The sequence below is a fragment of the Egretta garzetta genome, unplaced genomic scaffold (genome assembly GCF_000687185.1).
Source record: "Egretta garzetta isolate BGI_Z169 unplaced genomic scaffold, ASM68718v1 scaffold285, whole genome shotgun sequence".
NCBI classification, from domain to species: Eukaryota; Metazoa; Chordata; class Aves; order Pelecaniformes; family Ardeidae; genus Egretta; species Egretta garzetta.
In genome coordinates this window covers 808559-829711 of record NW_009259715.1, presented here as the reverse complement: position 1 = coordinate 829711, position 21153 = coordinate 808559, and the positions used below count along the sequence as shown (strand labels likewise).

The window sequence follows — 21153 nt, the reverse complement described above, 5'->3', positions numbered from 1 at the left end:
TGTGACTCAGGATTGAGACTTTCTGTGACTTGATTTAGCTGTTGTGAGTCCGAAGTAATGTTGTAGGAATCATCCGATTCCTCCTATGTTCAGGAACACTTTAGTTTTTCTGTGGGACAAATCCCAGCTCTCATCCTTGAGCATGGAGAGAAGTTTTGCAGTGGAGCTGCTTGTACTCTAGTAGATTTAGGGGTGGTTTAGGGAAGCCTGCGTCGGGGGTGTTCATGGGCTGCAGACTGCAGAGCCTGGTTACTTGCAAGCTGTTGATCAGCACTGCCAGTGGAGATACTGTACTGGAACAAGTACAAATTCCCACACAGCAGCCCATACTAGAGGATTTCTTCCCCCTCAATTTCCTGCTGCTTGAGCCACAACTACCTTCAGGTTTAGCATAACAAATGTTATCTCTGCCAGAGAGATAACCTACCAGAAACAGAATGCTACAATAGCAGCCTTTCACTGACAAAAAGACACAAAAGGACATTAAATAAATAAATAAATAAAGCCTCATTGTGGCTGGAATGAGCTGCCATGCTGGTAGATTCGATAATTTTTTTTTCCAGTCCATTAAAACTTTTTAAAGAAGTAGGGAATTAGTTTAGTATCAAGAAAATACTGTGGATCTTTTCTGTGCAGTAAATATAGGTAGGTGTTTTTTAAAACCTCTTATGAAAACCAAGATGGAGTTGGATAAAAAAGGTTTGACAATTCAAAAAGAAAAAAAACCAAACCACTTCTACTTTGAGAGACAAATGACTGTAGTAATTTTTATCAAGCCTGGAATTTGAAGATTAATGCTTGACACTAACAACTAAGACAACATGCAATATGAATGGCCATATTATGTGTAGGACTGACAATTAAATAAGGTTTTCATGAGTTTGAATTCTATTTGCATCCGTAGAGAAGCTTTGGTATTTAACAATTACTTGGACCAGGTAATAATTCTGTGCTGAAAACTTCAATTGCTAGCTAACTTGAAATACATTTTTTACCTTTGTAAGGCTATTGAGCAAATCCTTGGGAAAGACCTTTCAAGACGCACAGAGGGCAAGGAGTGCTGGCACCAGAGATTTGTTAAAAGCAAATTGTTCCTGACCAGCTTGTCTTCTGTGATGAAGTGACTGGCTTGGTGGATGAAGGGAGAGCAGCAGAAGTCATTTTCCGTTACTTCAGGAAGGCATTCAGCACTGTCTCCTGTAGCATTGTCATAGCAAAACTGGGCAAATACAGACTGGATAGGTGGACAACAAGGTGGGTGGACATCAAGGGTAATGGTCAGCAGTTCAAAGTCCAAATGGTAGCCAGTTACTAGTGGCATTCTTTTTAAGTCAGCACCAAGGCCTATGCTATTTAACAGCCTGGATGACAGGATTGAAATGCTAAGAGAGACCTAAGAAATTGACTGTGGTTCTTTAGGGGAAAAATTTAACTTCATTATATTTCTGAAGTTCATTTAAAAATAAATGTATTATCTTTAAAAATCACAGAAATATTTGACCTGAAGTTGCTGTTTATCTTGAGCATTTTTCCCATGCTCAGGTAACTTGCTGGTAAGAGATTTGGAACCTGCAAACAAGGATCAGAATGTTGGCAAACTGGATTTTTTTCCTTCATAATTTTATTTATAATTTAATTCAAATTTTATATATGTGTATGGAGTCTAATAAATAATTATTGGTAAGAAGGGTTAGAAAACTGCTATGACTAATCAAAGAATTTAAAGCTGGTCTGTTATATAAGTCAAAAGGATCATCATTAATTTTAGGTGGAAATTAAAAAGGTGGTTTATTTTCAAAATTCCCTATTGAAGCTATATTCTGTCTTTATCACCTCCATTTTTGAGGAATGATGAGATAAACTGGAAAGTAATCTTAATTCCTAGCTATAATTAGTAATACAGTCTTAAGATTCCTTTCACTATTCTTTGTCAGGAAACCCAGAATTTATATTCATCTCTTCCCCTCTTAGTGGTTTTTTTATATTTGGATTTTATCAATTTAAACTGTTTTTTCAGTAAGTGTTTTGAAGTAACTTGGGAAGAGAAATAATACTATACTATATTGCCTCTTCCCTTCTTCAGACCACTTTCCCACTTACAAAAAGCATCTCTCTGCTGCTTCCTTCTTTCACAAGGGTATGTTCATTCTTAATTGTTCAGCACCTTACTCTTCTCCCTAGAGTCCTTTAGGTTTGTATCGATATTTTAATGCTTCAATGGTTCTTAAGTGATGAGTGCAGAGGTAGTTAACAAAACACAAAATAGTGAAGGAGAAAAAAGCCATTCTTTCTATTTACAGCCAATCAGTGTTTCCAAACCTCTGTTGAACTTCTAATGGCACCAGTGTATCTGAGTGTAAATAGTATGTGTAGACACATAGAATAATTATGTTGTGATAGGGGTGGTCTTGTTAATGAACTTGAACTGCTTGTCATTATGCGTTTAGCCTTTACGCAGTGACACAGGTCCAGTTTTATGCAGTTCAATGGGAACCATAAATATCTATTTTCTTTAAGTAAAAAATTTTCATGTGATAGATGGAACTTCTTAATTATTGTAGCTGATTGCATTTATTTCCTTCTTAGAAGGTGGTAGTTGGTAAATGCTGTATTAAAAAGTGAATGCTTGCATGTACAAATCACTCGCTGTAGAGTCTTATCACTAACATGCAGATAAATCCCTGCATTGAACTGAAATACATTTGATATGGCTAATAGAGAATGCAATGAACCCTTTATGAATATGTGATAAAACACATAATGCAAACTAAATAATGTTATCTCTAGAGACAAATTAGCTTCTTCAGCAAATAGACGGGTTCCCATGCTGACTGATGATAGTATCTCTGTATCTTCCAGGTACTGGGTATGGTGGGTTAAGGATGTGCTTTCCTCTTGGCTGTGATAAAAGCTCTAAAGCAATGTCACCTGATTTCATGGGCTGCAAGACCCTCTGATATAGTTTGTGATTGTAAGAACCAAAAATTTAAAAATGAGTCTGAGAGGAGATGTGGTGCTTCCTGCAAAGTGTTATATCTTCAGTTTTTATGTCCATAAGCAAGTAATATTGCTAGGATCACTGGTCTAAAGTGCTCACCCAAGGGCCACTACCCTTCTTCTATTTCTGCAGTTTTGGGCCCCAAAAACATTGTGTATAACTGTACGGGTCACTGCTTGAATTTTCTAAGGGGAGAGGGGAGTTTAATTCCAAGAGTTTGTATTTCACTACAGCAAATTCAAAATAAAATGTGTAATTTGCTTAGCAAATTGGATTACTAAGTTGTGTAGCTATTGACTGATTTGGAAATCTGCACATTCCTTTCCTCTGGGTAGGCAACTTCAGATAATAAGATGAAAGGTGTTATAGAAGAAAAGCTGTATTAGAAGCAACGTTATTAAGCCACTTTTTGAGTAACTGAAAACAACTTAGCAGTATGTTTCTGTGCTTTTATGTATAGAAAAATTAAACTGAAGAAACCCTATGAATTAAGCTTGATTCGTTTACTTTCAGACTGAAGTTGTCCTAAACATACATGTTTTGTTGATAGTAGAAATTAATATTAACCTAATACTTGATATTAAACTCAGTATAAATACATCTTTTCCCCATGTTATCTGGCAGTATTTGCTCCAATTACTCAGTGAGTCTGCAAATACTGTTCAATAGCAAAAAGCTGTGTGCTTGCCCTTAATAGAGACTTCAAAAAAAAGTTGTTTAATAGAATGACAAAATTTGTAAACTTTTCTATTTTCCTTTCATGGTTATTTGAAAGAGGAAAATCTGTACTATCAACTGCTGGGATCTGCTCTATAGAGCTATAGAAAGATAAAGATATGTGTGCTTCAAAAGTGGGAGGATCTCTGTATACCTTGGAAGAAGCAACAACACCAGCATGCTGCTCTTTCTGCTCACAGTGAAGACTGTAGCCGTGTAAAATTTTAGATCGCAGACCCTTGGAGTTGAACATCTTGGGAACAATGCGAGTTCTTTCCTACTAAAAACAACTCAGAACATCAGCTGACCCATACCCATATTTTGGTGGTGTTTATCTCCTTGCAAGTGTTACAAAATCACTTTCCTGAGAAGATGTATGTGAAAAGCTGTTGAAAGTCTTCCACTGAGGAGCTTGTGTTTCTAACCTAGTAGATGAGAAGTCCTGAAATCCCTCAGACACTTCATAGACAAAAAAAAAAAAAAAAAGGTGGTTAACAGCAGTTGTCCCATCTTTGGTAAAAACTGGATGGAAAAGCAAAGATGGAAAACAGCCTTTCCAGACTCTAGGAAAGAGATGCTGACTGTCACATTTCTCTAGGTTTTTCTTCAGTGCAGGTGCCTGGCCTAAGTTTACACCTAAGTGGGTACAGTTCAGGCAGTTTTGTTGTTCAGTTATGGAACAAACTTCCAGTAGTTGTCTCCTGGAGAACAGCTTAAAAATTTTGCAGGTTGTAGGTGATTTGCACACAGGAATGATTCTCCAATACATCCAGTACCAGTATTGCTATTCTTGCAGTGATACTAATATAAGGATGAGGCATAGTCAATCATACCAGCAACCACCTACACATGCTCTAGAAATACACTGATGAAATTCAGTAGACCACTGACACATGGGTTTCTGAGTTGCTCATAGGTCAGAGTGGGCTTTTTTTTTTTATTGTTTTACAGACATTCCATTGGAAAAGATTATCCAAAAGTAGTTCTCTAAAACAGTCTCAGAATAACAGCTTCTGCAAGTCACTGCCCGAGAAAAATACAGCAGATCTTACCTGGAGAGAACATAATATTGTGTAAGCTAGGGAGAAAAACAACTACTGTCATTGTGCCAAACTTTCAAGTTTGTTCTTCTCTGATGAAGACAACGTAGAGAAATAGATATTAATCTTCCACCACAAATCCTGATCTTTTCAGGAATACAGAAAATACAGAATATTTTCGTTCTGCAATTCCCTATTGATGTTGACAGAAGGTCAGCAATGTGTTAACTTCTCAGCGCATCTTAAAACTTCAGAAGACACTGAGTTTTATAAAGCTCTCCAGGTACCCTGCTTCCCTTGAATTCAACAGTAGCTTTGTGATCTTGTAAAGCAACCACAGAGTTAATCCAGTGTTGAGAGCTTTTAAAACTCTTATCCTAGAAAACTAGCACTGATTAATACAAGAGGTTAAAGCCTTTAGATCACACCACCAAAACAGGGAAACTATTTCCAGTGCAGTGTTGCCCAGAGTACATGTGTTTATTGGAAAAGCTACCTGAATAGAAGCCAAAATAATCTCCTATAAGAACTGGCTTTAAACGAGCCAGTTATGAACAAAATAACAATTGACTGAAAAATCTTGAAGTAAGAAAGTGTACAATATTTAAAGTTGTTTGGTTTTATTATGAAATTCCTCAGTGTTTGAAGAGAGACCACTTGAAAAGATAGTTTCATTTTTGTCTCTGCTAATTCCAGCTCACAGTATTTTCAGATATTCATCTCTTCAACATTAATCCCAGTTGTTATTTTCCTTTTCTAAATGCAGCCTCTTTGTTCCATGCAACAATAGAAAAAAACCAAACCTTTAGCTGTTCCACATCATATACATCCATTATTTTTAATTACTGATGTGAAAAATGTAACAATATTGGTATTCAGGAGGCCAGGGTGCTCTTTGCTTCGTGTTTCTCATATCGACTCATCGTATGTGAGTCAGTGTGTGTAGGTGTTTGGGTCCCTCCCCCACCTCTGTAGTTTGATAGTAGTTATGTTTTAGTTTAGTAAAATTTTAAGGCCATTTTATCTCTCAAGAGTTCCTGCATGTGCAGCTTGTACTGTTGTTCCACAGGCTACCTGGGGCAGCCTCCAGTTTCCCTCCTCATTGTTTGTTTGCTGGTTCCAAGGGAGGAGTGTTATCTGTGAAATGAGTCTGAATGGGTCTTTTGTTCTTCCTTTTCCTTATGAAAATAATAGCAACATAACCCTTCAAATTGTTTGGGGTTTATTTTTTAACCTGACATACTTTTCAGATTAATGATAAAAGCAGTAGGTTTGTGTTTATTTTCACTGGTCTTTGTATGTCCCTAAGAACAGCAAACTTTGTTATAACAGCAGATTTGCTGTAGGGCTCGGTTCAGCTTCGTGTGTTGCACTAGTTTTGTACCACTACCAGCACAATTCATTTAAAAGTGTTACATACTTGGTTTTAATGCTGTGAAAAAAGGCTCTGTGCCATTACAATATTTGGGGCAGTTTAGAAAACAGGCAGCAACAGCATGCCTCCTGGTTAATACTCTGTCTTGGCTTTCTGGCTCTCACAGTGCCTTTGTATGTGTCTAGACAACAAATGCCAAGATAAAAAATTCCTTGTAAGTTAGATTAAGTTTTAAAGCTTGTGGAAGACACTAAGGGACTACCGTATTGCAAAAGGCTGAATTTTTACTAGTCCTTTTGCTGAAAAGGTTAAAGGATAGGAAGGATAGGACAAGATAACTTTTTTTTTGTCCTGCGTATTTTAATACGTACCAGTTCATACTGATAATGTGTAACTTTCTCTGAAGAGTTTTCAGTTTGTACTGTGACTCATATCATAAACATTCATCGGCAGTTCATTCCAGAAAAAGGATAATCCCTTCTGTTGAGGGGCAGTACGGAAAGAAGTACTGAAGAGAGTGAGCATTTAAGAGCGGTGAACATAGAGGAGAAACGCAGTTCTCTTGAAAACTTGAAGAAGCTACTACATTTGTGTGCCAGAGAAGAAACAGAGAAATGGATCAGTCGATTTGGATGGTACAGCTTAGTGGTACCATTTGGATGGTAAAGGCTTATAAGATATTGAGCCTTGCTGGGACTTTTAATACTAAGGTTTAAATGATAAAGTATGTTGTCATGTGAAACACGGTTAGTGCTCTGTGTGGAGAAGGGTCAGAGGTGGATAGATCAGGGCAGCATACAATAACTGTAGTAATAGTGTTTGGGGTACACTTGTAAATGAAATACTATTTAATAATTATAATATGGGAAAAAAGGTGAATTCATACAGATGTGTCCTGTGGTGTCAAGCGTTTCTTCTCTAGGGAAATAACGTAACTTCTAAAGCAAATTAAACTATATTAACATTAGTTTTGTGAAGAAGCTGTGTGCGCTTGTGAATGGTTTCGTTGGTTTAGTAGAAGAGCTTCCTGAAATGATGTGTGATCATAAGGCTTAAAAAATAATACGTAGTTATGTCCACTGCTTCCTTATATTCCCCAAGTATTATGTTGTCCTATGGTACTTGCTTAGAATTTGCTAATAATATGGTTTGAGTGAGAAAACAGTAACTTATCCCGTTATCCAAAATGCAACTAGATGGAAACTAGTAGATAATAGCTCAGCTCTAGAACATTATAAATTAAAATAATTGTAATTAATATGAAGCATAAGTATATTTGGATGTTCTAATAGTTTCTTTTGATATTGCAGGAAACAGCATACTCCATTCAGCAGCAGACAGTGTGACAAGTGCAGTACAGAAGGCAAGTCAGGCTTTGAATGAGCGTGGTGAAAGGCTAGGTCGAGCAGAAGAAAAGACAGAGGAGCTGAAAAACAGTGCTCAGCAGTTTGCAGAAACTGCACACAAGGTAAGATTTTCACAGGATAAGGCACTCAGTAGCTTGAAGACACACGTTCCTTTATTTTGAGAGGAGGAAGCTCTAGAAAGAGCTGCAGTCAGTCTCTGTTTACAAACAGCTTGCTGTTTTCCTTGATACTGTTCCTCACTTGGCAGATTTCTGGTTTATAACTTTTTCTGTGCATAGATCTGAGGTTTGTTGCATTCCCACTTGAATTGAAACTACCAATCTTCACCTTCTTGAAGCATATTTCAAATCCATCTTCCCACTACTGTTTGGTACTATTCCTCCTACTTTGTGCAGCAGTATAGTGGAATTGTTAATGTCCTTTGATAAGCAGTCATAGGTCTCTGACTGTCTGTTCGTGAATATGTATCTTTTTATGTCTGGAAATGTTATTTATGAGGATTTCAAGGTACTGTACTGTCTCAGATACGTATGGCCATTCCCTGTTCCTGCTGGAAGGTATTGATAGTACTATGCCTGTTACTTCTTGCATGTGCATAATGGTGCTGAGCTTCCATCTCTGTGACAGAAATTCTAGGCATCCGCAGCATTTGATTTGGTGGCTGTGTAACACATCCACAGCAGACAGAATGCTTTTCAAAAAAAACCCATAAAAGTTTTCTAATCTTGATCAAGCATTTTAGCATGCAATTTTGATAGTTTTGCTGCTTAGTACATGAGCTAGGCTTTATCCTGCTTATGCCAAAAATTGCCCGGCTACTGCACTAACGCTGGAAATCCTGGTTTGATATCTTGCAGTTCTATACAAGCCTCTGTTATATGTAGTCATTAAAATGTCACAAAATCACTCTTTTTAATATTTACTGGGATAATCCTCTACTTTGTGGTCCGTTTAGGTTAGCATGGTTCATGGTTCAGCTTAATGGCCTCAGGATGGTATGAGCCTTGGACTCTTCCATCTTGAACTCTTCTGTCTAACACCACTTTTTCCCCTGCCAGTGATGATAACTATGCCAACTTAGAAAACCAATCTTAAGCAGCAGCTACCACTGCTTCTAGGATAGGGGGCAAAAGGTTTGCTGCTTCAGAGTAAAGCACAGACTGCTACTTGGTAGGGAATTAAAAATGCCTCTCGTAGCTGGGCCGGTATGAATCTTCATTAAGATTTGAACACATTTCACTAGTGTGTGTTGCCCTTTCATCTTCCACATGTGCAAAACAGCAGTTCCACAGACGAAGACATGATCTGAACAGAAACATATCTTTTCAACAGGTTCTACTAGGAAAATTTTATTTTAAACATCTCAGGATTGAAGGAAGCAGTATTGTAATAAAAATATCATCTTTTATAGCTTTACCATATTTAGAAATAAAAATTTACAAAATCCTGATGTAATAATTCAAAACAAAAATTGGAGGGAAACATAGAAGAAATGGTAGCGAAGCTAAAAAATCCATAATGCAAGTGTTTTATTTTTTTAGTCAAATAAGAAATATGGGAATATTCACAGTCAGGAATTTGTACATAGTCATTTGAGTTCACATGTCTCTGTGGCAGTAAGTGAGAAGTTTCTGCAGGAAATGTCTTAAGTGATGCAATTAATGACTGTGTGCTGGGCTGAGATTTATGAAATGTTCCAGCCAGTCCAGTTCTACAGATAACCAGTCTTCCTCAGATGAGTGTGAGGCCATGTGTTGTTGAAGCTATCCCAATTACCAGCTGCTTGAAACGGGAGTGTGACAGTCTTTCAGTGGATGAGAGTTAAGGATTTGGAATAAATGCTTAGCTTTTGTCTTTTTAACAAGAAAATAACATCTTTGTGTTTGAGGAAAACATAATATAGTTTAGTTCTTAGAGGACTGCAAATTAATACTTGTCATCTTAATGATGGTAAGGCTAACTTAGTAAAATGGGATTTACATTTTCTTTCTTGAATTTTTTTCTGTATTGGTCCCCCAAACCTTGAATTGTATCTTAGAGGTGCCGTAGGCCTGCAATTCCTCTACTGTTATCCCACAAAAACGCATAGGGCAGCCACCCAGGAATGTATTAGGTTAGGGAGATTGTTGTTTTATGGTGGTGTGCTTTGGTTTGCAAGAGAGTTTTGTTGGGGTGTTAGTGGAGCATTTAGGAATAAGTACAGTATTGTTTCTTGTTGATGTTCCTCTTTGAGGGGCAGCTGCTACTCAGACCTTAGGTGTTTGTACAGAAAACATACTACTCCAGTGAAACCAGGAAAGCAAGGTCCAGCTGAATGTTGCTTAAATGGCAAAATTGTGATTTTCTGGCAAAACAATGACAGTGAAGAGAAAGGCACCAATTTTAACTTCCTAGTATTTGTGAACACTTTGTGCAGCAAAGCAGAGTTCCCATTTTGGTTGCTTTATAGTTGAATTCAGTAAATCAGTAAAAGTACTTTGAATTATTGTCAGCCCATAATTAATTTCACCACCATAGTATCATGACTGGATACAGATTTCTCCTACAGCTTAATTTGTATGTCTGGACATTACTTGGGCAACAAACAGGAGCTGGAAGCCATTATCCAGCTGGAAAACTGTCATATAGTTGCAATCACAGAAATGTGGTGGGATGACTCGTACAACTGGAGTGCTGCAATGGATGGCCATAAACTCTTCAGAAGGGATAGGTGAGGAAGGAGAGTCTGTGGGGTAGCTCTATATGCTAGGGAATGTTTTGACTGTCTAGAGCTTGATGATGGTTGAGTTGTCTATGGTTAGGAATCAGGGGAAAGGCCAACAATGCAGATACCATGGTGGGAGTCTGTTATAGACCACCCAACCAGGATGAAGAGGCAGATGAAATATTCTATAAGCAACTGGGAGAAGTCTCACGGTCACTAGCCCTTGTTCTAGCGAAAGTGCCCTGCTGGACCTGTTGTTCATGAACACAGAAGGACTTGTGAGTGATGTGACAGTTGGAGGCTGTCTTGGGCACAGAAAATGATAAGAGTTTTTGATTCTCAGAGAAGTAAGGAGGGGGGTCAGTGGAACTGCTGCCTTGGACTTCTAGAGGGCAGTCCTGTTTAGGAAACTGGTTGATGGAGTCCCTTGGGAGGCAGTCCTGAAGGGTAAAGGAGTCCAGGAAGGCTGGATAGTCTTCAAGAAGGAAATCTTAAAGGTGCAAGAGCAGGTTGTTCCCACGTGCTGGAAGATAAGCCAGCAGGAGGAGACCAGCCTGGCTGAACAGAGAGCATTGGCTGGAACTCGGGAACAAAAGGAGGGGTTTTGACCTTTGAAAGAAAGGGCAAGGAACTCAGGAGGACTACAAGGACGTTGTGAGGTTATGCAGGGAGAAAATTATAAGGGCCAAAGCCCAACTAGAACTTAACCTGGCTACTGTGGTAAAAGACAATAAAAATGTTTCTGTACATCTTCCACATGTGCAAAACAGCAGTTCCACAGACGAAGACATGATCTGAACAGAAACATATCTTTTCAACAGGTTCTACTAGGAAAATTTTATTTTAAACATCTCAGGATTGAAGGAAGCAGTATTGTAATAAAAATATCATCTTTTATAGCTTTACCATATTTAGAAATAAAAATTTACAAAATCCTGATGTAATAATTCAAAACAAAAATTGGAGGGAAACATAGAAGAAATGGTAGCGAAGCTAAAAAATCCATAATGCAAGTGTTTTATTTTTTTAGTCAAATAAGAAATATGGGAATATTCACAGTCAGGAATTTGTACATAGTCATTTGAGTTCACATGTCTCTGTGGCAGTAAGTGAGAAGTTTCTGCAGGAAATGTCTTAAGTGATGCAATTAATGACTGTGTGCTGGGCTGAGATTTATGAAATGTTCCAGCCAGTCCAGTTCTACAGATAACCAGTCTTCCTCAGATGAGTGTGAGGCCATGTGTTGTTGAAGCTATCCCAATTACCAGCTGCTTGAAACGGGAGTGTGACAGTCTTTCAGTGGATGAGAGTTAAGGATTTGGAATAAATGCTTAGCTTTTGTCTTTTTAACAAGAAAATAACATCTTTGTGTTTGAGGAAAACATAATATAGTTTAGTTCTTAGAGGACTGCAAATTAATACTTGTCATCTTAATGATGGTAAGGCTAACTTAGTAAAATGGGATTTACATTTTCTTTCTTGAATTTTTTTCTGTATTGGTCCCCCAAACCTTGAATTGTATCTTAGAGGTGCCGTAGGCCTGCAATTCCTCTACTGTTATCCCACAAAAACGCATAGGGCAGCCACCCAGGAATGTATTAGGTTAGGGAGATTGTTGTTTTATGGTGGTGTGCTTTGGTTTGCAAGAGAGTTTTGTTGGGGTGTTAGTGGAGCATTTAGGAATAAGTACAGTATTGTTTCTTGTTGATGTTCCTCTTTGAGGGGCAGCTGCTACTCAGACCTTAGGTGTTTGTACAGAAAACATACTACTCCAGTGAAACCAGGAAAGCAAGGTCCAGCTGAATGTTGCTTAAATGGCAAAATTGTGATTTTCTGGCAAAACAATGACAGTGAAGAGAAAGGCACCAATTTTAACTTCCTAGTATTTGTGAACACTTTGTGCAGCAAAGCAGAGTTCCCATTTTGGTTGCTTTATAGTTGAATTCAGTAAATCAGTAAAAGTACTTTGAATTATTGTCAGCCCATAATTAATTTCACCACCATAGTATCATGACTGGATACAGATTTCTCCTACAGCTTAATTTGTATGTCTGGACATTACTTGGGCAACAAACAGGAGTTGGAAGCCATTATCCAGCTGGAAAACTGTCATATAGTTGCAATCACAGAAATGTGGTGGGATGACTCGTACAACTGGAGTGCTGCAATGGATGGCCATAAACTCTTCAGAAGGGATAGGTGAGGAAGGAGAGTCTGTGGGGTAGCTCTATATGCTAGGGAATGTTTTGACTGTCTAGAGCTTGATGATGGTTGAGTTGTCTATGGTTAGGAATCAGGGGAAAGGCCAACAATGCAGATACCATGGTGGGAGTCTGTTATAGACCACCCAACCAGGATGAAGAGGCAGATGAAATATTCTATAAGCAACTGGGAGAAGTCTCACGGTCACTAGCCCTTGTTCTAGCGAAAGTGCCCTGCTGGACCTGTTGTTCATGAACACAGAAGGACTTGTGAGTGATGTGACAGTTGGAGGCTGTCTTGGGCACAGAAAATGATAAGAGTTTTTGATTCTCAGAGAAGTAAGGAGGGGGGTCAGTGGAACTGCTGCCTTGGACTTCTAGAGGGCAGTCCTGTTTAGGAAACTGGTTGATGGAGTCCCTTGGGAGGCAGTCCTGAAGGGTAAAGGAGTCCAGGAAGGCTGGATAGTCTTCAAGAAGGAAATCTTAAAGGTGCAAGAGCAGGTTGTTCCCACGTGCTGGAAGATAAGCCAGCAGGAGGAGACCAGCCTGGCTGAACAGAGAGCATTGGCTGGAACTCGGGAACAAAAGGAGGGGTTTTGACCTTTGAAAGAAGGGGCAAGGAACTCAGGAGGACTACAAGGACGTTGTGAGGTTATGCAGGGAGAAAATTATAAGGGCCAAAGCCCAACTAGAACTTAACCTGGCTACTGTGGTAAAAGACAATAAAAATGTTTCTGTAAATACATTAGCAACAAAAGGAGGGCTAAGGAGAAGGTCCATCCTTTATTGGATGTGGGAGGAAACATAGTGCCTTCTTGCCTCAGTCTTTAATAGTAAGACCAGTTGTTCTCGGGGTACCCAGACCCCTGAGCTTGAAGGCAGGGACAGGGAGCAGAATGAAGCCCCCCCTAATACAAGGGGGAATGGTTAGTGACCTGCTACACCACATAGATACACACAAATCTATGGGGCTGGATGGGTTCCACACAAGGGTACTGAGGGAGCTGGTGGAACCATCATTTATCAAGAGTCCTGGCTAACCAGGGAGGTCCCAGTTGACTGGAGGTTAGCAAATGCAGCACCCATCTACAAGAAGGACCAGAAGGAGGATCTGGGGAATTACAGGCCTGTCAGTCTGACCTCGGTGCTGGGGAAGGTTATGGAGCAGATGATCTTGAGTTCCATCACATGGCATGTACAGGACAACCAGGTGATCAGGCCCAGTCAGCATGGGTTTATGGAAGGCAGGTCCTGCTTGACTAACTTGATCTACTTCTATGACAAGGTGACCTACTTAGTGGATGAGGGAAAGGCTGTGGATATTTACTGCCTAGATTGTAGTAGAGCCTTTGACACTGTTTCCCACAGCATTGTTCTGGAGAAACTGGCTGCTTATGTCCTGGACAGGTGTACTCTTTGCTGGGTAAAAAAGCTGGCTGGACGGCTGGGCCCCAAGAGTTGTGGTGAATGGAGTTAAATCCAGTTGGAGGCCAGTCACAACTGGTGTTCCCCGGGGCTCAGTGTTGGGGCCAGTTCTGTTTAATCTCCTTATCAGTGATCTGGATGAGGGTATCGAGTGCACCCTCAGTAAGTTTGCAGATGGCACCAAGTTGGGTGGGAGTGTTGATCTGCTGGAGGGTAGGAAGGATCTACAGAGGGATCTGGACAGGCTGGGTCAATGGGCTGAGGCCAATTGTGTGAGACTTAACAAGGCCAAATGCCAGGTCCTGCCTCAAGTTGTGCCAGGGGAAGTTTAGATTAGATATTGGGAAAAATTTCTTCATCAGAGAGGCTGTCAAGCATTGGAACAGGCTGCCCAGGGTAGTGGTTGAGTCCCCATCCCTGGCTGTATTTGCAAGACATGCAGATGTGGTGCTTAGGGCCATGGTTTAGTGGTGGACATGTCAGTGTCAGGTTACGGTTGGACTTGATGATCTTAGCCCAAGCTAAACCATTCTATGATTCTACTCCAGCTATATGTCAGGTTATTATAAGATACAAAACACATAATGGAGACAGTGTAAGATGCATGGCATAGGAATACTCTTTCTAGCATCTTTAAAAAGCACCTTAGTCACCTGTAAAAAAAAAAAAAAAAAAAAAAAAAAAAAAGAACCAAAACCACTTAGTTTGTACCAGAAACAATAGCACTCACAGAGTGCTTCTGGTTTGGCTATCAGAGTTTGTTGAATGAAAGCATGTATCTATATTTAGTTGTGTAAAGGCTGGAACTTGGCTCAGGATATCTATCAAATCCTCCTCATGACACCTTCTTCACCTTGCTTGCCTCTGAAAAATTCCTTGCCCTTGTTGGTGACTGCACAGGAGCTCAGAGTATCATAATAACTTGTCAGAGTTGCCTGCTAAAGACATATTTTTCTGAAAAAAAATCTTGTTGCTTAAGGGCAGAAGGAAATTGGAATTCTTTCACGCTGAAATGCCTTTCCAGCATATCTCTACAAATCATAATTTTTTAAAATGGCATATTAATGACCAGGTCCTTGAGTATCAAAACGCTTATATCAATTAAATTTGAGTCATTTATTGGTAAGCATTTTACTGGTAGCAAATGAGGAAGTTGTTATTGCCCCTACTAGTTCTGGTTTCTAGGTAACTTCCTAGAGGGTTCACTCATCTCAGCTTTGTTAGCATGCTGTTATCTACAGATATCAATTTTTTTTATTATATGGGGCCTAAAACTAAGTTCTCTGCTTGTTTTGCCAAAGTCTGTTTGTCTACACTTTTTACACAGAATTTAATTCACTTTAGCTCTTTCTTCTCCCTCTCATTCCCAGTTTCAAGTCCATTTCTGAATTATTTGAAATGGAAATAATCAGTAATCACAGAGGTAGAAAGGCAATCAATCAGTCCTTAATTTTTCATCATTATATAGTGGCAGAGCTGCCACGCAGGTGTTTTAAATTACTTGTCTAGAATGTCTGATTGTATTTAACAATCCAAATCATTAGGGCTAAATGGTGGTTCTTTCAAGCATGTCTTTGTTTCTAGTGTCCTGCTCTAGTCCCTCTCCCAGATAGCGAAATAATGGAACATCGGGGAACACAGCTATGAAAGCAGATAAATCCTGCCTCCTCGGCATAGCAAAGGGAGACTCTGCCTCTCTGTCACAGTGAGGGGAACGACTGCGCATCTGTGTGCAAAGAAGTTAGGGATTTCAGGCATCTTTTGGGGAATTCAGTTTACAAACTCTTCTGATCCAGAGGAGCCGCATTAGCTTGATAGGAGCTATCATTACACGTGATCGCTCTTTAATTATTTTTTTTCTTTTTCAGCTTGCCATGAAGCACAAATGCTGAGATACTGCCCAAAGTTGAAATCTTCCCGAGAGAAGCTGGAAAGGCTACATTCAGCAACTTTCACAGGAGATCCAGACTTCTGTGTGCTTTTTTTCTTCCAGTTCAGTGGAAATGCATTCGTTCAGTTTCTGTGCAGGAAAACAGTGTTGCATTTCTACCTTTTTGACTTACTTTTGTTCCTCTTTTGTAATATTGCTACACAGTCCTGCAGTACTTTCTACCTGTATTTCAGTTGTTACAGGAGTGAAAGCAAACAGGGGAACTGGACCAAATGAAAAGCTGATCAGGATTAAAATAGTAATATTCTTGCCCAGTTGTACAGAAAATTATTTAACTGGTTGTGGACATACATGTCGAAATAAAATCCAAAGAAGGGGTATATTTTTCTTCATTTTATGTAGCATCAAAAGAATGTGAATGTTGGAAATAAACACCTGGGGTTGTGACTATAGTGAATAGACTGCTTAGCCCTGGAAAACAGAAAAACTTGTTTCTTCTGCCCAATGTAAGAAGTTTTGCATGTGCCATCACCAGCATTCAGAAGTGCATACCTGAATTTCATAGGGGAATCTGTTACCAGTGCTGCATTTTGAATATTCCTATTTTCTCTTCTGGGTTGACTATTTGAATAGTATAATGAAACCTACAGAATGTATATTTGAGGTTTCAAAATTGAGGAAAAAAAGTAATTTTTACATCTACACATACATAGCTGTGCCTCAAACACAGTTTAGAATTTAGTGATCTAGTATAAAATAACATTTCATTTTCCTTTTACCTGTGATTCTGTGGCTAAAGGCCTATGTAAATGAGAATGCACTATTTTCCAAGGCATCTGTTTTTCATAAATTCTACAGTAAGAATTTTTGGGAACACTTCAAAAATGTGTCTGATTAAAAATTTGTCTGACTTTTGTGTTAGCTAGTTGTCTGATTTTTAAAATAGAGGCTTTCAAAAAGCATGTCTTGGTACATTAGAATCATAACTTGTAGTTTGGGTCTCAGTTTTCAATATTCTTACTGGAAGGGTGACTCCTTACTTCATTCTATGTTCACTATATATGATATACGCACTCCATTCTCCTACAAAAATAAGTAGGTTACTCTTTTACTTCAGCTGTTTTCTTAACATTTTTTTAAGATGTTCTAATACGCTTCTCGAATGAAGAAAAAAAAAAAAAGGAAAAAAAAAAAAGCTAGAAACAGAAATCCTAGCAGAAGTTTCAGCCTTCATCTTCTGAAGATGCCTGCTCTTCATTTTTGTCCTCATCTTACCGAAGAGCCCGAAAGCTGACATTATATGAATGTACTGTAGTTTTAATTTTCAATGTAGAATAAGATTTTTGCATTATTAATGACACTTTAAACAGTCTAAAGTCCTCAGAGCAGTACTTGTAAGAGAGATAAAAGCTTCTGTAATTGAGAATATTTTAGTTACTACAAGCTGAAGTAACTGAAAACCTCTTGGAAATTCCCATTTTGTAAAAAGATGCTTGGCCTTAGAAAAACAGTTAACTGATTGCATTAAAATTTTACATTTTTTTTTTTAATTTAAACTGGATTGTATGAAGCTTTTAATTTTATTTCACACTGGGAATTGGGAGAAGGGGTAAATTTGTCATCTGTATAGTACCATACAATCATTTAGATCTATTTAGCATCAGCTCCAACAGTCCCTACATCCAGCACTGTCAACTGAAAAGGAATTTGGCCACATCTGTTATAAATCAGAACAGGCTCATTAACAACATGAGTTCTGAACACTCTGTTGAGCTATATACAATTAATGTTTGTCCTGGAAATGTCAGTAGCTTTCCGAGCACTATTGTAATGACTATGGGTATCTCTGCAAATTAACCAGGAAAACAGTCCCTCATTAGAAATGAAACTTCTGCTAGAGACAAAATGTTAGGCTATTTTTTAAAAATAGCTGCATTAGAAATCAGTCAGGGAGTACATTTTTGACCGCATAGCTGTCTTCTGTCATCATCTTTTCCCCTCTTACTTTTTTAAACTGTATTCTGCTGCTAACCTCACAAGTCTTTCTTTTGAAAGAAGGAATAGGTTTTGAACTGCTGCCATCTAGCTGGTCTTCTAAGCTTGTCAATAATTTAGAAGAAATGTCTGAAACCCAGATCAGATATACCTGAAAAGAATTAGTTCTCTGAATTCAGATGAAAAGGCATAGGTTTTCAGGTGTTTACATGAATATCAGCTGGACGGGACGAGGTCACAGTTGCACTGCTAAGTTCCAGACCTTTTGTGAGTTGAACTGTTCTAAAACAGTACTTTAGTCCCGCTGACAGTTTTTCAGCTTTTTTTTTTAATATCCTCCAGTTAAGTTTATTGTGTTATGTATCATAACTCAGGACTTTCATCCAACCACCAGAAGTCTTTTACTATGGAATTCTAAGTAACCTAGTGTTATTGAATCAAGGAAAAGCAGTTTGTCTGCGTGTTTACTTTGTTCTTGCTGTTCATTAAACTACAAGATTTAGTAGTTTTTAGAGAAAAATCAGAGATGTATAAATGTCTATCCAAAGGTAAATCTTAGAGCATTGCAATTTCCTTCTGGAACTTAGCTTGTAGTGTATACAACCTAGTATTATTAGATAGTCATGTACATAACGTATACTATAATTCAGGTTAATGTTTCATATGAAAGAATGTATTTGTAAATTGTAACAACATCAATAGTTTCTTTATCTTTTTAAAGTTCTGCAAAGAATAAAAATAATGTATTGTTAGACTTGACTACTGTACTGTAAACTTTGTCTTAAAAGGCTACTTTTGTGTCTAGCAAAAGTTGTGCATTATGTGAAATATTAACAAAAATGTGCTCTCTCAAAGTGATCTTAAAGGTAGGTAGGTTTTGCTATGATATGCCAGAATTGTAATACTTGCTGGTATCTATTGTAACCAATTCCTTGAAAGTTCTCAAAGATGTAGAAATTATTTTGTGCCATTCAGGGGATAAAAGTGGGACCTGCTCTCTTGAGTCATTACTGGAAACCCTGGTTTTGTCATTAAATACTTTAACTGTGATGAAAAAAAAACCTGTCCTTGCATTATTTGAGTTGTCTATTCAAAATATAAATTACTTGTAAATGACACTTTTATATTTCATTCTAGCTGAACTGTATTTCATTCTAGCAAAACTGATTAAAATTAGTTTCTACTGTAATGATGAAAACTTTCTCTAGAAAGAAAACTGTAATCAAAAAAGAAGTAATGGGAACTAGGTTGAAGGATTTCATGTCCAAGCAGATTCCAGACAACAGTTAACAAAGGTTTGAGTTAGCATCCTACCTAAAGGCTGTGCAGGTTAAAATTTGTTAATTGTACAGGTGTTAATTTGCTTTCAATTTGCTGTGAAATGCTTATTCTCAAATTGTTAGTATTTTCTTTTGGCCATCTAATTTTATTGATAATTTTTTATCAAAGCAAAAGCAGTTTTAATTTCCCTCTGGGAATAAAACTATAAAGGTAGAATTCTTCTACATACAGAGAAGCAATCCCAAATATTCAAATGAGGGCTACTTACAGAAGAATTATATCAAATATGAACTGATTTTGCTGCCATCTCTTTTCTTTTTTTTCAGGCTTAAATGTAGTCCCTGAGACCCTAATCTCAAAAATGTCCCGTTGGCAAATATTGTTGACTGGTTTATTTAAGTACTGGGTAAATTTTGCTGGAATGCGTGTCATCCATCCACTGTTGAATGCCATGCATGCCCAATGCCCAAACTGTATGCAACTTTTAATGAAAGAAATAGATCTCTGGTGGATCAGAAGCAAATGATCAGAACAGCATTTTGTTGTAGTTTACACACAACAATTTGGCAGTGCTTTTCCATCATTATTGTACATCTATCCTGTAAGAGTAGAAAAAGAATATGTTGGGTTCATTTTCTGAGCATTTTTTTAGATCAGTTTCACCATGTTGGCCTGCTTTTCTTGATCTTATGATTTTCATCAATCGTCAGCCTAGTCTGCTGCTGAGTATAATTTATGATGAAGGTGATGGGGGTTTGTTTGTTATCTTTGAGTCATGGAAGAGGCTCAAGCATGAATGTTCACTGATTCAATACATTAGGATTTCTAAGTAAAAGATATGCTAGTATGTTGAGTGTGTCGGAGAATATTGGTGCTGCCGCACTCCTGAAGGCATAATATTTGACTGAGAAAATCAAACTAAAATGCCCGTCACCTTCAGCTGCAAGTCGCAATATCAGTGATGATTTGCACTACTTCAACTACTGAGCAGATCAGTAGATCTGTCCAGTACTTGCTAAGGATTGCAATGTCTCAGATTAAAAATGGCTTTAATTTTTTTCAAAATTAGTCCCTCATGGAAGTGGCCAGCTACCAGTGCGGTAATAACATGAACTTATATAAATTACTAGTTTTTTCCAATAATTCTGAAACCTCAGCATCCACTTCACAGCAGATCATTTCAGCTTGTTTTGTGCATCATCTGGAAGCACTGTATGGTATTTAATTATAGGGGGTTTTATTTTTTGAGTTGTTACTGCCTTTTTGTCTGCTGTCACCTGATGCAATCTGAATTGTGGTAACATTTTTTAATAATTAATGTGATGGTGGCTAGCTTGGGCAGGGGTTGATTACAGGCACGAAAAGTGTTTATTCTGTTTATTCTCACAGTGGCTGAGCAACCCTAAACTGAGTGTAAACACAGTTATGTGGCAGCACAGTAGAATGGCAGATCTTCAGTGTTAATGCCGAGTATTCAGGGTATAAAAGTAAGCTTGTTAGCTAGGGAAGCTGGATGCTTTAGAAGTGTAGAGAATAGGCATGTGACAAAATTCTAATTGATACTTTAAACAATTTCACAGGTCTCTGGTAGCTAAAATGGTGATTGCTTTTGCGGAGGAACTGAAGTTCAAGCCTGTATTGTGTTGAAATTCCGTAGCTGCTAAAGGTGGGAGGACAAAGAGTTTTCTTCTAAGTGGTCTCTTCTGGGTAGAACAGAAAGGAAAATGACAAAAATAAACTAGAAAACTTTGATAGTGTTTCATACTATATCAAAAAGGACATCTTGAACTCATGCAACTAATATTAAACAACATGCTGGTTTGCAGCCAAGTCAGAGAGTCAGGGGCTTTTCCTATTTCAGAAAGAAGAGACACAGTAAAGCTTTCTTTGCATCAGCATGATCAGAAAATGAGGATGTCTCTAAAAAGTGCATTTACTTGTGGGAAGTACTAAGATTTTAATGAGAATCCTTCTTTCCAAAACCTTTACCAGTTTTATTAAATATAGCATCTAGAAACATTTATGACCGCTGTGAGATCCTTAACATTGTAGGTATGGTTGGCACTCTGAAAGAAGGCATTTAGCTTTAATACTAGATTGCTGCATTCATTTGTTTGAGGCTTGGAAGAGTTTAGCCCAGTGGGAAGCACCCCAATATT

At 38.2% G+C, this 21153-nt stretch overlaps 1 protein-coding gene across 1 annotated transcript in view; it reads left to right on the top strand.

The window, feature by feature from the left end:
- STXBP6 (syntaxin binding protein 6) overlaps window positions 1–16402 on the top strand; it is an 87323-nt gene extending 70921 nt beyond the window's left edge. Inside the window, exons 4-5 of the mRNA XM_009639062.2 lie at window positions 7441–7598; window positions 15696–16402. Coding sequence (XP_009637357.1) covers window positions 7441–7598; window positions 15696–15719 — 182 coding nt within the window. The 3' untranslated portion in view covers window positions 15720–16402. The remainder of the gene's footprint in view (window positions 1–7440; window positions 7599–15695) is intronic.
- The last annotated feature ends 4751 nt before the right edge of the window (window positions 16403–21153 follow it).